The sequence below is a fragment of the Bufo bufo genome, chromosome 11 (genome assembly GCF_905171765.1).
Source record: "Bufo bufo chromosome 11, aBufBuf1.1, whole genome shotgun sequence".
Taxonomy (NCBI): domain Eukaryota; kingdom Metazoa; phylum Chordata; class Amphibia; order Anura; family Bufonidae; genus Bufo; species Bufo bufo.
This window is the reverse complement of record NC_053399.1, coordinates 65,352,066-65,370,392: the sequence shown is the minus strand read 5'-3', so window position 1 is coordinate 65,370,392 and position 18,327 is coordinate 65,352,066. Positions and strand designations below refer to the sequence as shown.

At 46.3% G+C, this 18,327-nt stretch overlaps 1 protein-coding gene across 1 annotated transcript in view; it reads right to left on the bottom strand.

Annotated features, from left to right (window-relative positions):
* The window catches only part of AKAP6 (A-kinase anchoring protein 6), a 587,230-nt gene that overhangs the window by 373,889 nt on the left and 195,014 nt on the right, over nucleotides 1–18,327 (bottom strand). The window contains exon 8 of the mRNA XM_040411001.1: nucleotides 13,832–13,986. Coding sequence (XP_040266935.1) covers nucleotides 13,832–13,986 — 155 coding nt within the window. The remainder of the gene's footprint in view (nucleotides 1–13,831; nucleotides 13,987–18,327) is intronic.

The following is an 18,327-nucleotide window of genomic DNA, read 5'->3' as shown; positions in this document are numbered from 1 at the left end:
AAAATAAACTGTTACACACACTGCCGGGGCTGCTTTCCCTGCTTCCCCGGTAGTTACGCCACTGGTTGGGTGTTACATAGGACTGCAGGTAACCTCTATGAAATTTGTACTCAGAGAGTTATGAGATGGTGTGGGTCTGACTCCTGGCACCCCCACCAATCAGCTGTTTGAGGAGACCACGATGTTAAAGTGAGCACCGCAGTCTCTTTGCTCCTTACCAAGCACAGCTCTGTCCATTTAATAGCACTGTGCTTGGTATTACAGATGAGACCCAATCACTCAGATGAGACAGAGCTACACCTAGACCATGTGAACAATGTAATATGGCCTAGGAAGAGACTTTGGCGCTTACGAAGCACCGCAGCCTCTTCATACAGAAAAATAAATAAAACTAAAATGGAGGGAGGGGGGAGAGGGTGCCCGAGTTGGGTAGACAGCCCAGAGCCTATCATGCACTAAATCTGCCCCTGTTCACCATCGGGACTTTCTCATACTGTCAGCAGTCAGGGAGAGGCTTAAGGATTGTTAGGAGGTTACCATTCTCTCTTCCCTAGCTTTGAGGCCTAGTCTGTTTTCCTGTCGCTGTTTGTTTATTTGGTGTTCCTCTTATCCCCACTTACCATGACATCAATCTGCAGGCAGAATGTTATAGATTGAGCAGATTGATAGTTTTGTGGGAAAAGAGTCAGTAAAACTCACAATTTATTCATTTAAACCTCTGCTCAAAAAAGTAATGTGAACTTAGGGGGTCATTTATTAAGTCCCTGTGCTGGCAGTGGATCGCCAAAGTTATGAAGATGTGCTCATCCAGCGCCGCTTCTAAATATAAACCAGCTTCCTAGCTGGCTTACATTTAGACAATTTTCTACGCCTAAACTAGGCGTAGAAAATGATGAATGAGACAGGCCTGCCAGACCGCCCCCCCTCCCCGCCCACAACACCCCCACTTTTTTAGACCCGACATGAGCAGGAAAAAGTTGCAGATTGCAGCGCAAATAACTGTTGCACCGTCATGTGTGTCTGAAATACATCTAATATAGGTCTATTTCAGTATAATAAATGACCCCCTAGTCTTTCATAGCCTTGCATGTATTCTTAGTCTTTCAGAATTGGTCAAAAATTCAATTTTGGTCAAAATAAATTTGAAAGTGCTTCAATTGGCCTGAAAACTGATGTAAGACTTTCTCTCATCTTTTTTATATTTTTCATTATTTTCTCTCTCCCTTCCTTTTAAGCACTTGAACACAAAGACAGCATTAAAAATAATGTCAGAGTGACAGTGACATAAATAGCTGTGGGTAAATGCATGGTGGCTTGTGTTAACAAACAGGCTGTTTAAAAACACACAGTACCATAGATTAATATTTTTATAAAATTAAAAAGTTGCAAAAATTGTCTTATTGGAGGGAAGATACCTACAAGTGTTTATACACATAGTAGTATTGGAAGAAGCAGTGGTTTGTTCTCAACAAGCAGGCAGTCCAAAAAGTATGCCTTAATAGGGGCAGATGCCTGCCCGTGTATATACACACACAATCGTATTGGAAGAAGCAGTGGCTTGTTCTGAACAAGAGGTCCAAAAATGATGTAACAGGGGCAGATGCCATCTTGTGTTTTACACATACAGTCGTGGCCAAAAGTTTTGAGAATGACACAAATATTAGTTTTCACAAAGTTTGCTGCTAAACTGCTTTTAGATCGTTGTTTCTGTGATGTAGTGAAATATAATTATACGCACTTCATACGTTTCAAAGGCTTTTATCAACAATTACATGACATTTATGCAAAGAGTCAGTATTTGCAGTGTTGGCCCTTCTTTTTCAGGACCTCTGCAATTCGACTGGGCATGCTCTCAATCAACTTCTGGGCCAAATCCTGACTGATAGCAACCCATTCTTTCATAATCACTTCTTGGAGTTTGTCAGAATTAGTGGGTTTTTGTTTGTCCACCCGCCTCTTGAGGATTGACCACAAGTTCTCAATGGGATTAAGATCTGGGGAGTTTCCAGGCCATGGACCCAAAATGTCAACGTTTTGATCCCCGAGCCACTTAGTTATCACTTTTGCCTTATGGCATGGTGCTCCATCGTGCTGGAAAATGCATTGTTCTTCACCAAACTGTTGTTGGATTGTTGGAAGAAGTTGCTGTTGGAGGGTGTTTTGGTACCATTCTTTATTCATGGCTGTGTTTTTGGGCAAAATTGTGAGTGAGCCCACTCCCTTGGATGAGAAGCAACCCCACACATGAATGGTCTCAGGATGCTTTACTGTTGGCATGACACAGGACTGATGGTAAAGCTCACCTTTTCTTCTCCGGACAAGCCTTTTTCCAGATGCCCCAAACAATCGGAAAGAGGCTTCATCGGAGTATATGACTTTTCCCCAGTCCTCAGCAGTCCATTCACCATACTTTCTGCAGAAGATCGATCTGTCCCTGATGTTTTTTTTGGAGAGAAGTGGATTCTTTGCTGCCCTTCTTGACACCAGGCCATCTTCCAAAAGTCTTCGCCTCACTGTGTGTGCAGATGCGTTCACACCTGCCTGCTGCCATTCCTGAGCAAGCTCTGCACTGGTGGCACTCTGATCCCGCAGCTGAATCCTCTTTAGGAGACGTTCCTGGCGCTTGCTGGACTTTCTTGGACGCCCTGAAGCCTTCTTAACCAGAATTGAACCTCTTTCCTTGAAGTTCTTGATGATCCTATAAATTGTTGATTGAGGTGCAATCTTAGTAGCCACAATATCCTTGCCTGTGAAGCCATTTTTATGCAACGCAATGATGGCTGCACGCGTTTCTTTGCAGGTCACCATGGTTAACAATGGAAGAACAATGATTTCAAGCATCACCCTTCTTTTAACATGTCAAGTCTGCCATTTTAACCCAATCAGCCTGACATAATGATCTCCAGCCTTGTGCTAGTCAACATTCTCACCTGAGTTAACAAGACGATTACTGAAATGATCTCAGCAGGTCCTTTAATGACAGTAATGAAATGCAGTGGAAAGGTTTTTTTGGGATTAAGTTAATTTTCATGGCAAAGAAGGACTATGCAATTCATCTGATCACTCTTCATAACATTCTGGAGTATATGCAAATTGCTATTATAAAAACTTAAGCAGCAACTTTTCCAATTTCCAATATTTATTACATTCTCAAAACTTTTGGCCACGACTGTACACACCCACATAATTGTGTCAGAAAAGGAAGTGGCTTGTTCTAATCAAGTGTCCAAAAATTATCCCTTTTTTTTTTAAGCATCAGCAGTACAGCATGGATGTGGAACCTCACAGACAAGGCAGGAAATGTGTGGCCATGTACGGGTAATAGTAGTGGCAGCAGTATCAGCACATTATGGAACCTGATAGACAAGGCAGCAGCTGTGTGGCTGTTTAAAGGTAGTAGTAGTGACAGCAGTGGAAGTAGCAGCTGGTGCAGCAGCAGCGATACTGTATGGAAAATGGACATGCAGACAGTCTCAGTAGCATAACTCAGCCAGAGATAAAGGACCACTGTCCACAATGGCAGATCTATTCATTGGCCTCAGTTGGAGGTGTGTGAAAATCCTTACAGAGACAAGCTCCATTCATTTTCACAAATGTAATGCTTTCTACACTTGTGAAGAACTTGTGTGATAACAGCACCAGCCACACTGAATTCTGTCTCTGAATTAATGGATTAATTAAATCTGGACAAGACAGTACGCCAATAGCAAACTGGGGGTTCTGGCCACTGTTCCAGTCTGGCTGCCCAGAAGTTCATGGGATCAAGGAACAGGGTATGGTGTATGTGCTATAAAAAGGGTACAGTCCAGGTAGGACTGTTCTTGGTTTTTCAGAAAGGTATGTATCCATTTGCTGATGTGCACCGGGTTGATGCTAATGATATGACTGTCAGCATTTAAAAAAGCGGGCATTCAGCTTGCCATGCTGACAAGCGCGCCCGAGGACCCAGTTCTTTCAGGCTCCGCCTTCCACAGCAGTGATTTGTCATGACCAGTGTCCTCATCATCAGCATGATTAGCCTCATCCCCCTGCACCACCAACGCCTCCTCCTCTCCTGTTCATCTTCCTCCTCTCCTGTTCATCCTGCTCCTCTCCTCTTAAATCCCTCTCCTTATAATATCCACTGTTGCCCCGTAATAAAAGCCTTACACGCTTCAGTATTAATGACTATCACTACAGAGGAAAAACTAATAGATTTTTGACAGATGGGGAAGGTTTCCATCAGAACAGGCATTTTATCTTACTAATTGTCGCTACAACCCTTGTCTGGGTTATATTTGTATATATTTGAGTGGGAGGGGGATTTATCTTGGTAGTTTTAGTATTCTGCAGTCTATTATAGTTCCACATGATTTAACCAAATGCATTTTGTACCATTACTAACTAGGAGATTCCTTCCAACAAAATGGCCACTCTCGCAGTGTATTACAAAAATTATCCAGACTATACCCAGCTCCCCCCCTAAACTTGCATAAGAAGGGGAGAAGGAGGAATAGTAAACATGGCTGAAGTCTGAGACAACAAGTGAGTACTGTTACAATTAGAAGACACCTATGTGAAGCCAAGCTATCTGCAAGAAGCCCCCGCAAAGTCCCACTGTTGAAAAAAAGACATGTGCTGAAGAGGTTACAATTTGCCAAAGAGCACATTGCCCGGCCTAAAGAGACATTTTGTGGACTGATGAAAGTAAGATTGTTCTTTTTGGGTCTAGTGGCCGGAGACAGTTTGTCAGATGACCCCCAAACACTGAATTCAAGCCACAGTACACTGTGAAGACAGTGAAGCATGGTGGCACAAGCATCATGATATGGGGATGTTTCTCATCCTATGGTGTTGGGCCTATTTATCGCACACCAGGGATCATGGATCAGTTTGAATAAATCAGAATACTTGAAGAGGTCATGCTGCCTTATCCTGAAGAGGAAATGCCCTTGAAATGGGTGTTCCAACAAGACAACGACCCCAAACACACCAGTAAACGTGCGACATCTTGGTTCCAGACCAACAAGATTGACGTTATTGAGTGGTCAGCCCAATCCCCGGATCTTAATCCAATAGAAAACTTGTGGGGTGACATCAAAAATGCAGTTTCTGAGGCAAAACCAAGAAATAGAACTGTGGAATGTAGTCCAATCATCCTGGGCTGGAATACCTGTTCACAGGGGCCAGAAGTTGGTTGACTCCATGCAACACAGATGTACAGCAGTTCTCAGAAGCAGTGGTTATACAACTAAATATTAGTTAAGTGATTCAAAGGAAAGCAAAATCTTCAAACATTTTTCAGTTTATATAGTGAATGTTTGAGTTTGTAAAGAAGAATACAAACACTGCAATTTTTTTGAACAGTCTAATATTCACTTTTGTTCCAAAAATTTTGAGGTACAACCAAATTTTATATATTTATCTTCATGTTTTGATTTGTAATAGAATATGTAGTGTTCCCAATGCATTTGTGTGTATGGAAATAGAAGCTATTAGAAGGATTTTGAGCTTTATTCACTTTTTTAAACACACTGCTATAATTTTGAACACAACTGTACTTTTTTTCTATTATGTGTTTCATGGTATGTAATTGTGATTACTAACGAAACAAAAGCAAATAACAAAGACACATAAGGAGATTATGTTACGTTTTGTTGGTTCTTTTTTTTTTCTGTTTGTATTTTGGTTTAGTTCCCCTTTAAAAAGAGCCTGATAAAAAATATACTATAGAAGACAGTGAATATGTATGCTAACACTATAATTGAAGCGCGTAACCTATTCAGGACATATATTTCCCCAAACAGTCCAAACTAACTCTCTCTCATTTAGAGCTCATTCACGCGACCGTATTTATGGGTCCGCATCTGTACCTTCGTTCTGCGGTCCCACAAAAAACAGAGCATGTCCTATTCTTGTCCAGAATTGCGGACAAAAATGTGGCATTTCTATCATAGGGCTGGCCGCATTTTGCGTAACGCACGCGGCCAGTATCCGTGTTTTGCGGAACTGCGGTTTGCAGTCTGAATGAGGACTTAATCATATAAAATATGATGATAACAACGGTTATGAAATGCAGTATGGGTATCACCTTTTTTTAAGATTAGTATCCAAGGTCAAACCCTAAAGACTGCATTGAGGAATATAAACTGTATAAACATATGCACACATGCCTGTATCCTCCTGTACTCTTAATTTTAAACCTTACAAATCTGTAGATCGGTCTGGGAATTCTTGAAAGGCAATCGGTCTACTGCATTATGATTCTGAGGACAAAATAATCAGCATTCAAAATATTTTACAGCTCTGAGGGGGATCATTTAGGAGGGGACGAAAAGGAGGAGGGTTGAGGGGGAACCACCACACACAGTCAACAACAACAAGAACATATGTTGAAGGTAATAAGAAACAAGGTTTTATGGGTGCCAGGAGAGAGGAGAACAGAGTATGTTTGTACAACTTTAATGACGTGGTATTGTTCATTGAGCGTATCTTTGAAATATATTATACTTCTAAGGAGGAAAAATGGTGTCCTCTAAGGGTTCCTGTAGGCAAATAGTAAAAATTTTAACCCTTATGCTGGTAGAAAGGCCTGCATTGCACAATTTGCATAAAAACTGCACTAGACTGCAAACACTATTTTCCACTGACAGAGCTCAAATAAAAACTGCTATTGCTTCCACCCACTTTTTCTTAATTAGTCAAACTGCTCATTAGATGGAGTCATGTGACCAAATGAGATTGAAATCGTTATTATGATTTATTAATGTAACAAATATTTTATGGCCCTGGTGTGGTACACCTATGGGACACAGCACTTCGAGTCCTCCTCTTTAAAGGAATACACACTATTAAACATATACAAAGATCATCTGCAGGACAAGCAACATTAAAGGGAATCTGTCACCTATTTTGACCATATAAAACCGTTAACATAGCAATGTGCAATAAAGTACCTTCATTCCTGCATGTGTGCTCTTTCTTTTATTCAACTTTTCATTCTTATTAAAAAGCGATTTTTCTGATATGCTAATTAAGCCTCAAGGTGCCCAGAGGGGCGTTATTACTCTGCTCTAGTGCCCAGTAACGCCCCCCTGCAGTGCCCAGCCGGCCTCTCTTCCAAGCCCAGCACGCCTCCTAAGAAATAAACGTCCTCCCACATACTTGCCGAATGGCGCCGCCCCCTCCCCACTACGTCATTTAATTTATTCACTGCACCTTCGTGGCTGTCACGGAACCATGAACCAGACGTACAACAAGAGATAAGTGAAAATAAGAAGGCTTTATTGAAAATAAAGCTGTAAAGCAAAAGTCCAAACGGATGGTGAAACCGAGCAGAGTCTTTGCGAAGCCAGAGGTCAGGAACCAGAAGGGTAGTCAGACGAAGCCAGGATCAGGAACCAGCAGGGTAGTCAGACGAAGCCAGGATCAGGAACCAGCAGGGTAGTCAGACGAAGCCAGGATCAGGAACCAGAAGCAGCAGCAGTCTTAGAAGCATGTGAACACAAGAGGACCAAGCAAGGAACTGAAGCCACAGACCTCCTATATATATGAGCTAGGCATCCAGCTCCTCCCAGTGGGAAGGAGGAGCCGCAGGGTGGAAGGCTACAAGAAACCCAGAAACCAAGATGGCCGCCAGCACATGTCAAACGAAGGAGAACAGCAAGAAGGTAAGACCATGACAGTACCTCCCCTTCAAGGGCCCCTCCTCCGCGGAGCACAAAACGGTTTCTGAGGGAAGCGTGCGTGGAAGGCTCGGAGCAAGGCAGGAGCATGGACATCTGCGGAGGGAACCCAGGAACGCTCCTCTGGACCATAACCACGCCAATGGACCAAAAACTGCAACCGACCGCGGACCAGGCGTGAGTCCAGGATATTGCTCACCTCATATTCCTCACGATTGCCCACTTGGACCGGACGAGGCCGAGGAACCGAGGAAGTGAAACGATTACACACCAGTGGCTTCAACAGGGAGACATGAAACACGTTGGAGATCCGCATGCCAGGAGGAAGCGCAAGGGCATAGGCTACCGGGTTTACCCTGCGAAGCACTCGGAAGGGACCAACAAAGCGAGGCGCCAGCTTGGGAGTGGGCACTCGAAGGTTGAGGTTGCGGGTGGACAACCATACACGGTCTCCGACCTGGTAGGAAGGAGCAGGCGCTCGTCTGCGATCAGCCTGGAGTCTCTGGCGCTGCGCAGAGACCTCAAGGGACTTCTGGATCTGTACCCAAGAAGCACGTAGGACGGAAAGGTGATCCTCCACAGCCGGAATATCCTGGGGAGAGAATACCTCCGGTAACACGGCAGGTTGGAACCCATAATTGGCCATGAAGGGAGACGTCCCAGAGGAAGAGTTCACCGCCGTGTTCCTGGCAAACTCAGCCCAAGGCAGGAGGTCAACCCAATTGTCTTGGTGATCGGAGACATAGCAACGAAGGAATTGCTCCAAGGCCTGATTGGATCGTTCTGCGGCCCCATTGGACTGAGGGTGGTAGGCCGAGGAGAAGGAGAGATGAATCCCCAACTGGGAGCAAAAGGCGCGCCAGAACCTGGACACAAACTGACTCCCCCGATCCGACACAATCTCCTTGGGCAAACCGTGCAACCGGAAGACCTCCCTGGCAAAAATCGTGGCCAACTCTTGTGCAGAGGGTAACTTCTTGAGAGGAACACAGTGGCACATTTTGGAAAACCGATCCACAATCATGAGAATGACCGTATGGCCTCGGGATGCAGGGAGGTCCACAATGAAATCCATCCCCAGGTGTGACCATGGGCGCTCCCCGGTGGCTATGGGTTGCAGAAGGCCCAACGGAAGGTGCCGAGGGGACTTACTCTGGGCACAAACTGAGCATGCCGCTACATATGCGGCGATGTCGGAACGTAGGGAAGGCCACCAGAACAGACGTGAAACAGCCCAGGACAGCTGATTCTTTCCAGGATGCCCCGCGGTCTTGGAGTTATGGTAGGTTCGCAACAACCGAGTGCGCAACTCCTCAGGCACAAAACATCTGCCGTTGGGTCTCCCAGAGGGAGCACCAGATTGAGCCGCCAAAATCTGCTCACCCAGGGGAGAGGTCAGGCTGGTGCGAATGGCGGCCAGGATCTGATTCGGAGGTATGACCGAAGTCGGAATCGACTCCTCCCTGGACAGCTCGGAGTACTGCCGTGATAAGGCATCCGCCCTGATGTTCTTGGAACCGGGTAGGTAGGAGACCACGTAATTAAAACGTGACAAGAACAGAGCCCATCTGGCCTGACGTGGTGTCAATCTCTTGGCCTCAGAAAGGTAGGTCAGATTCTTGTGGTCCGTCAGGATGAGAACCGGAACCACCGAACCCTCGAGCAAGTGCCTCCATTCTTTAAGGGCCTGCACGATGGCCAATAACTCCCTGTCACCAATCTGATAGTTGCACTCCGCGGAAGACAGTTTCCGGGAGTAAAACCCACAAGGAAGCAGAGGACCCTCTGGTGTTCTACGCTGAGACAGAAGGGCGCCTACTCCCGTCTCAGACGCGTCCACCTCGAGGACAAAGGGCAACCCAGGGTTGGGATGCGACAGAATCGGAGCCGACACAAAGGCGGACTTTAGGGCCTCAAAAGCTCGGATGGCCTCGAGCGGCCAGACCTGGGAATTACTGCCCTTCCTGGTCAGATCCGTGAGAGGCTTGGCCAGCATGGAAAAGTCCCTGATGAACTTCCGATAATAATTGGCGAAGCCCAAAAAGCGCTGCAGGGAACGAAGACCACTGGGCTGGGGCCACTGTAAGACAGCCGAAACCTTCTCAGGATCCATGGAGAACCCCTCAGCGGAAATGATGTAACCTAAGAAGGTTACCTGGGATCGGTGAAATTCGCATTTCTCAAGCTTACCGAACAGCTTGTTCTCTCGTAACCGTTGCAACACTCGTCTGACATCCAGAATGTGGGCCTCCATGGATTCAGAATATACCAAGATGTCATCCAAATAGACCACCACACACTGCTGCAACAGGTCACGGAAAACATCGTTGATGAATTCCTGAAAGACTGCGGGCGCATTGCACAACCCAAAGGGCATAACCAAGGATTCGTAATGACCGGTCCTGGTGTTAAACGCGGTCTTCCACTCATCGCCCGCCTTGATCCTTACCAGGTTATATGCCGCCCTCAGGTCGAGTTTGGTAAAGACCGTGGCCCCTTTAAGGCGATCGAACAGCTCGGAAATCAAGGGTATCGGGTAAGCGTTCTTGATCGTGATGCGATTGAGACCCCTGTAATCGATGCAAGGCCTCAACTCACCGCCCTTCTTTTTCACAAAGAAAAATCCAGCCCCTGCCGGGGACGAAGATTTGCGAATGTGTCCGCGTGAAAGCGCCTCCCTCACGTACTCCTCCATGGCCTCATTCTCTGCTACCGACAGTGGATAGACTTTGCCACGAGGAGGAACGGCACCAGATTGTAACTCTATGGCACAATCGTATGGGCGGTGCGGAGGTAGGGCAACCGCGCGCACCTTATCGAATACATCCCGGTACTCCTCGTATTCAGGAGGCAACAGAGAGTCCGAGGAAGTACACAGCAACTTGACAGACCCATGGATGCAACTAGCCCCACACTGCGGTGACCACGAGAGGATCTCGACCGATCTCCAATCGAAAGTCGGATTATGCTTCTGGAGCCAGGGGTACCCCAAGACCACCGAGTAGTGTGGAGACGAAATAACCTGGAGGCAGACCGACTCTCTGTGAACGGCACCAATGGCTATCCCCACTGGAAGGGTCTCATGAGTCACGTGTGGCGGCAGAAGGGGTCTGCCGTCTATCGCCTCAAGAGCCAGTGGGGAACCTCGAGCCTGCAGAGGAATGGAATTGGCGGCAGCGAACACACTATCAATGAACAAACCACCAGCACCAGAGTCCACCAACGCCTGGGTCGTCACCGAGCCCCCGACCCAGGAGAGGACAACAGTGATCAGTGGTTTGTCAACACGGGAAACCGGGGACGAGGAGACTCCACCCAAGATCTGCCCCCGACAGGATCTCAGGTACGAGCGTTTTCCCGGACGGTTCGGACATGCCAACCGAAAATGCCCACCGAGACCACAGTACATGCATCGGCCCTCTCGTCTCCGGAGTGCCCTCTCCCCCTCGGACAGGCGAGCAAACCCCAGCTGCATGGGTTCACCCCCAGACAAGTCATCCCCAGGAGGCGTGGGAGGAGAGGGAGGCACGGGTGGGACAGCAAACGTAGGCACCAATCTGTTAGAAGACCTCCGCAGGCTCTCCTTAAAGGAAGGTCTCTCCCTGAGTCTGGTGTCAATCAAAATCAGGAAAGAAATAAGAGACTCGAGCTCAACTGGTAGGTCCTTAGCTGCAACCTCATCCTTCAAGGCATCCGAGAGACCATGAGAGAAAGCAGCGACCAGAGCCTCATTATTCCAGCCCACCTCTGCTGCCAGGGTACGAAACTCAATGGCGTATTCAGCTACGGATCGTGAACCCTGTCTGATGGACATAAGGAGCTTCGCAGCAGAGGCAGCACGAGCAGGCACATCGAATACCTTCCGAAGAGAAGCAACAAAACCGGAAAACTCGGCAACCACCGGATTGTTGTTCTCCCATAAAGGGCTGGCCCAGGCCAAGGCCTTGTCCGAGAGCAGCGAGATCAAGAAGCCCACCTTTGATCTCTCAGTGGGAAAGGCATGTGGCAGCAACTCGAAATAAATGCCCACCTGGTTAAGGAAACCTCGGCACTGAGTTGGCTCTCCCCCAAAGCGCTGTGGAAGAGGGGCAGAACCGGTCATACCCCGAAACACCGCAGGCGCAACAACAGGTGTCGGGGTAGACTCTGGCGCAACAACCGGAGCGGCAGTAGGAGCGAGCCCAGGAGCGACAACCGACCCATCGGCAACGGGAGCGAAATGAGCCGTGCGTTCAAGCAGGGTTTGCAACGCCACAGCGAACCGACCCAACAGGTGATCCTGCTGATCAAGTCTGGCAACCAGCGTGGGTAGCGAGGATGGCCCTGTACCGTCAGAATTCATGGCTTGGTCCTAAAGTCACGGAACCATGAACCAGACGTACAACAAGAGATAAGTGAAAATAAGAAGGCTTTATTGAAAATAAAGCTGTAAAGCAAAAGTCCAAACGGATGGTGAAACCGAGCAGAGTCTTTGCGAAGCCAGAGGTCAGGAACCAGAAGGGTAGTCAGACGAAGCCAGGATCAGGAACCAGCAGGGTAGTCAGACGAAGCCAGGATCAGGAACCAGCAGGGTAGTCAGACGAAGCCAGGATCAGGAACCAGAAGCAGCAGCAGTCTTAGAAGCATGTGAACACAAGAGGACCAAGCAAGGAACTGAAGCCACAGACCTCCTATATATATGAGCTAGGCATCCAGCTCCTCCCAGTGGGAAGGAGGAGCCGCAGGGTGGAAGGCTACAAGAAACCCAGAAACCAAGATGGCCGCCAGCACATGTCAAACGAAGGAGAACAGCAAGAAGGTAAGACCATGACAGTGGCTTCCTCCTCTCTTGTCCTCCAAAATCCCGCGCAGGCGCAGTATCGCTGAGTGCCTGCGCCTGTGCGATACTCTTGCTCCAGAGGGCAACAGCGCTTTGATTACGTCACTGGGCTCGGTGCATGCCCAGTGACACTATTGAGGCTGTTGCCCTCTGGAGCAGTAATATCCTACCGGCGCAGGCACTCAGCGATACTGCGCCTGCGCGGGATTTTGGAGGACAAGAGAGGAGGAAGCCACGAAGGTGCAGTGAATAAATTAAATGACGTAGTGGGGAGGGGGCGGCGCCGTAGGCCAAGAGAGGAGGAAGCAAGGACGGTGCAGTGAATAAATTACATGAGGTAGTGGAGGGGGCGGCGCCATTCGGCAAGTATGGGGGAGGACATTTATTTCTTAGGAGGCGTGCTGGGCTTGGAAGAGAGGCCGGCTGGGCACTGCAGGGGGGCGTTACTGGGCACTAGAGCAGAGTAATAACACCCCTCTGGGCACCTTGAGACTTCATTTGCATATCAGAAAAATCGCTTTTTAATAAGAATGAAAAGTTGAATAAAAGAAAGAAGACACATGCAGGAATGAAGGTACTTTATTCCACATTGCTATGTTAGCGGTTTGATATGGTCAAAATAGGTGACAGATTCCCTTTAAGCCCATTATTTTTTTACGTGTAGAGGCAGTAGAGACAGTAACTAAGAATACACTTCTGGCAAGAGGCAGAGAAGGAATGACCAACTGAATTTGAACTGCTTGCATGGGGTAGAGAAGGAATGAACAATCAAGTATGAACTGCTTGCTTGGGGGTGCAACACGATTACCAATCAAGTATAAATTGCTTGCATGGGTCAGAGAAAATATTATAAACTAAGGCCTCATGCACACGACCGTGCTGTTTTTTGCGGTCTGCAAATCGCAGATCCGCAAAAAACGGAAGCCGCCTGTGTGCCTTCCGCAATTTGCGGAACGGAACAGACTGCCCATTGTAGAAATGCCTATTCTCGTCCGCAAAACAGACAAGAATAGTACATGTTATATTATTTTTGCAGGGCTACGGAACGGAGCAATGGATGCGGACAGCACAAAGAGTGCTGTCCGCATCTTTTGCGGCCCCATGCGGACCAGAAAAAACGGTTGTGTGCATGAGGCCTAAGTATGAAGTGCTTGCAAGGGCAGAGAAGGAGTGAACAACTGAGTATGAACTGCTTGCTTGGGGCAGAAATAGAATTACCAAATGAGTATAAACTGCTCGCATGTGGCAGGGACAGAATGAATATGAACTGGGACTCGCCTAGAATGAACACCTTTTACCAGTCCATATATAACAATGTGTGCCCTTTTGTGAGGCCTTTTTGTCTCACCTGTGATTCACTTACATCTTCTGGAAACTCATCTTTCAAAAGAATTTCTGCCTTGAGTGTATCAAGAGCACCCATAATCCAGCCATGCTGCCTTCGTATCTGTTTCTGCAGCTCCTTCCACTGTGTAGTTATCATCTGCAGCATCTCTTGAAATCCTGTATAAAAGGGACAAACATGATGATTCTGAGACAAATGCTCTGTATGAAAAAGTGATCATGTACATGACAAAATTCATATATCACCTGCATTGTGCAAGGTGCAGCCGGTGACATCTTACAACACAGGTGCTCGGTCTTCAACACAGCCTGTGGTGTTCATGGGTCATAAATATTCTGATCATATGGGGGATATTTAGTAAGGTAAATGCAATTAAAAATGGTGTTTACCTTGAATGACTATTTACTCCAAACAGATGTGACCACTTAGTAAACATCTGCAGCAATGCCAGAATTGTTAGCACCAGCACAAAGGTGGAGGACACTTTAACCTCTACAGAGTCTTACAGCTGGTGAGCTGTTCCTGACATAGTCCATTAACAACATTGTAAATCAGTTGTAAATAACTATCAGTGACAAAATGTGTCTGCATATGTAAGAAGCCAGGACTGCTTTGTTTCCTGCCAGCATTTCCCACAAATAAGGGTGCCCTCTAGCCTAATGAAGAAAAGAGCATTCTGCATTCTGCAAAGAAAAGTGGAGTGTACTATATGTATAGTAGGTGATACAAATGAAAAAAGTTAAGCCCTGGTTTACACCTGTGTTTTGTGGTTACCAGTCCACTTTTTAAAATTACCTGCTTTTTAAAAATAAAATAACTGACTATGAAAGAAAATAGGTGTTTTTGGCCAGACTTTTATTAAGAGGGCAGTATGGGGAAACTTTACAACACCTGTCAGCAAGTTGTTGTTTTGTTTTTTTTGCTAACACTGGCATAGATGCCAATTAGGCCTCCTGCACACGACCGTATGGCTTTTTCAATGTTTTGCGGTCCGTTTTTCACAGATCAGTTGTTCCGTTTTTTGTTTCCGTTGCGTTTCCATTTCTGTTCCGTTTTTCCGTTCCGTTTTTCCGTATGGCATATACAGTATACAGTAATTACACAGATAAAATTGGGCTGGGCATAACATTTTCAATAGATGGTTACGCAAAAAAGGGAACGGAAACAGAAGACATATGGATGCACTTCCGTATGCATTCCGTTTTCTTGCGGACCCATTGACTTGAATGGAGCCACGGAACGTGATTTGCGGGAAATAATAGGACATGTACTATCTTTAAACGGAACGGAAATACGGAAATGGAATGCATACGGAGTACATTCCTTTTTTTTTGCGGAACTATTGAAATGAATGGTTCCGTATACGGACCCTATACGGAACGCAAAAAACTCCCAGTAAACGGGGGGAAAAAACGGTTGTGTGCAGGAGGCCTTAGAGATTAACAAAGTCCTTGAAATTAGTGAATGAATGAATCAATTAGCCTGAAAATTTGTAAATTACACTCTCATTTTTTTATTTTATTTTTATATATTTTATTTTTGGAGTTTTTTTCTCTCTCACTTCCTCTTTCAAGCTCTTTAATGCAATGATAGGAATAGTAAATAATGTCAAAGTGACACTGACTTAAATAGCTATAGGTAAACACATGGTTTATGGTGTTAACAAACAGCATGTTTAAAAACATACTGTACCGTCGTATATGCTATATTGCTTAAATTTAAAATTGTTTCAAAAATTTTCCCTTATTGGGGTCAGATGCCTGCCAGTGTTTCTATACACACACTGTAGTATCGGAATAATCAGTGGTTTGTTTTGAAAAACACAAAAAAAATTCTCCCGTTTTTTGGGGAGCAGCAGCAGTGCAGTGCGGAACCTAATAGACAAAGCAGATGTGCAGCCGTTTAGGGGTAGTAGAAGTGGCAACAGAACCATCTATTGAAAATGTTATGCCCAGCCCAATTTTTTCTATGTAATTAATGTATACTGTATAGGCCATACGGAAAAACGGAACGGAAAAACGGAAACACAACGGAAACAAAAAACGGAACAATGGATTCGGAACAAACGGCCCGCAAAACACAGAAAAAGCCATACGGTCGTGTGAAAGAGGCCTAAAAGTGTTGAATTTAACTGCTTTATTAATACAACACTATAATGCATTGGATTTAACTGGTATAATAACAGAACAGAAAAGTGTGTTGAATTTAACACAATTGTATAATGCTTTAAATTTAAAACAACAGTTTAAAGGGATAGGGCAGGCTATCTGATTGTCAGGGGGCCAACACCCAGCACCTTTACTGGTCAGCTGTTTGAAGAGGAGAAGGTCCTCCATGCGAGCACTGCTACCTTTTCATTTCAGTACACAGTGTTTCCCCTGTATAGGTGGCAAAATGTAATTATAAGTACTCGTTCCATTCAAGTGAATTGAGTGAGTATTTGTAATTATGTTGCACTTCCAAGACGGTGGGCAGTGTAATGAAGAAGAAGCAGTGCTTGCATGGAGCGCTGCCTCCTCTTCAAACAGCTCCTCGGCGCGGGGTGGGGGGTGCTGGGTGTCAGACACCAGCAGATCAGATATTGATGACCTATCCTGAGGATAGGTCATCAATACAAACAGGCTGCACAACCACTTTAATGTGCTGAATTTAACTGCTTTAGGCCTCATGCACACGACCGTTGTGTGCATCCGTGGCCGTTATGCCGTTTTCCGTTTTTTTTTCGCGGATCCATTGACTTTCAATGGGTCTGTGGAAAGATCGGAAAATGCACCATTTTTCAGCCGCATCCGTGATCCGTGTTTCCTGTCCGTCAAAAAAATATGACCTGTTCTATTTTTTTGACGGACAACGGTTCACGGACCCATTCAAGTCAATGGGTCCGTGAAAGAACACGGATGCACACAAGATTGGCATCCGCGTCCGTAATCCGTGGCCGTAGGTTACTTTCATACAGACGGATCCGAAGATCCGTCTGCATAAAAGCTTTTTCAGAGATGAGTTTTCCCTTCGTGAAAACTCATATCGGACAGTATATTCTAAAACAGAGGCGTTCCCATAGTGATGGGGACGCTTCTAGTTAGAATATACTACGAACTGTGTACATGACTGCCCCCTGCTGCCTGGCAGCACCCAATCTCTTACAGGGGGCTGTGATCCGCACAATTAACCCCTCAGGTGCTGCACCTGAGGGGTTAATTGTGCATACCATAGCCCCCTATAAGAGGTCTGTGCAGCGCATTGTTTAATGATCTTTCACCAGTAGGAGGAGCTCCCGGCCGGTCACAGACAGCGCAGCAGATAAGTATGATGCTTCTAATATTGTAATATTGTAATATTGCTAAGTAACCATGGCAACCAGGCCTGCAGTAGCGTCCTGGTTGCCATGATTACCGATCGGAGCCCCAGCGATTAAACTGGGACTCCGATCGTAACTCTCCGCTGCCACCAATGATCGGGCAGGGGGGGGGAGAGGGAAGGCCGCACACTGGCCACCAATGAAATTACAATAGAGGGAGGGGGTGCCGCACACTGGCCACCAATGATATTACAATAGAGGGGGGGCCCGCACACTGGCCACCAATGATATTCAAACTGGGGAGGGAGGGGGGTCTGCTGCCTGGCAGCCCCTGATCTCTTACAGGGGGCTATGATAGCACAATTAACTAGGTTAAATTTAACTAGGATATTAATGCAACAGTATAATGCTGCATATTTAATTAGTATATTATCTCAGCAATATCATATAAACTTGGACTAGTATATTAGTAGAGTAGTACAGTGCTTTGAACTGCACACTTTTAAACAGTGGTCAAATTGCAGCTGGTTTTGAGGGGAAAAAAATGCTCAATTGCACAAGTCAGCAGCGAAATGTATGCTACGCTGCTGGGATTGCGTTCGAATATGCATATAAAACATGTAGCAACTGCAGAAATGTCAGGCTTTTCTTTAAAAAAAATGCTGGCCACAGAAAAGGAACTGCAGGATTTTGGTTAATGCAGTAGCTTTCCACTTGCCAGCAGCTGCCCTCAGTATAAGGCCTCTTGCACACGGCCATGTGTCCCCCGTGCAGTGGCGTAGGGATCGCCATAGCAACCATAGCAGTGGCTATGGGGCCCTACGCCACTGGGGGCCCGTCCGGACCGCATTCTGTTTTTTTTTATTTTTATTAACACACACACAGACACTACACACAGGCAGCCAGCCCCGTGGTTGTATTGCGGCCCGCATACGGTGGGTCCGCAAAACACGGGACACCGTCCGTGTGCATTCCGCATTACGGATGCGGACCCATTCACTTGAATGGGTCCGCAAATCCGGAGATGCAGTGCGGAACGAAACCACGGAATGGACAGTGCTTTCGTGGGGTTCTGTTCCGTGCTTCTGTTCCACAAAAATATAGAACTTGTCCAATCTTTTTGCAGGAGAGACGGATCGTGGACCCCTTTCAAGTGTGCCCGTGCATTGCGAATCGCAATTTGCGGTTCGCACTACACGGG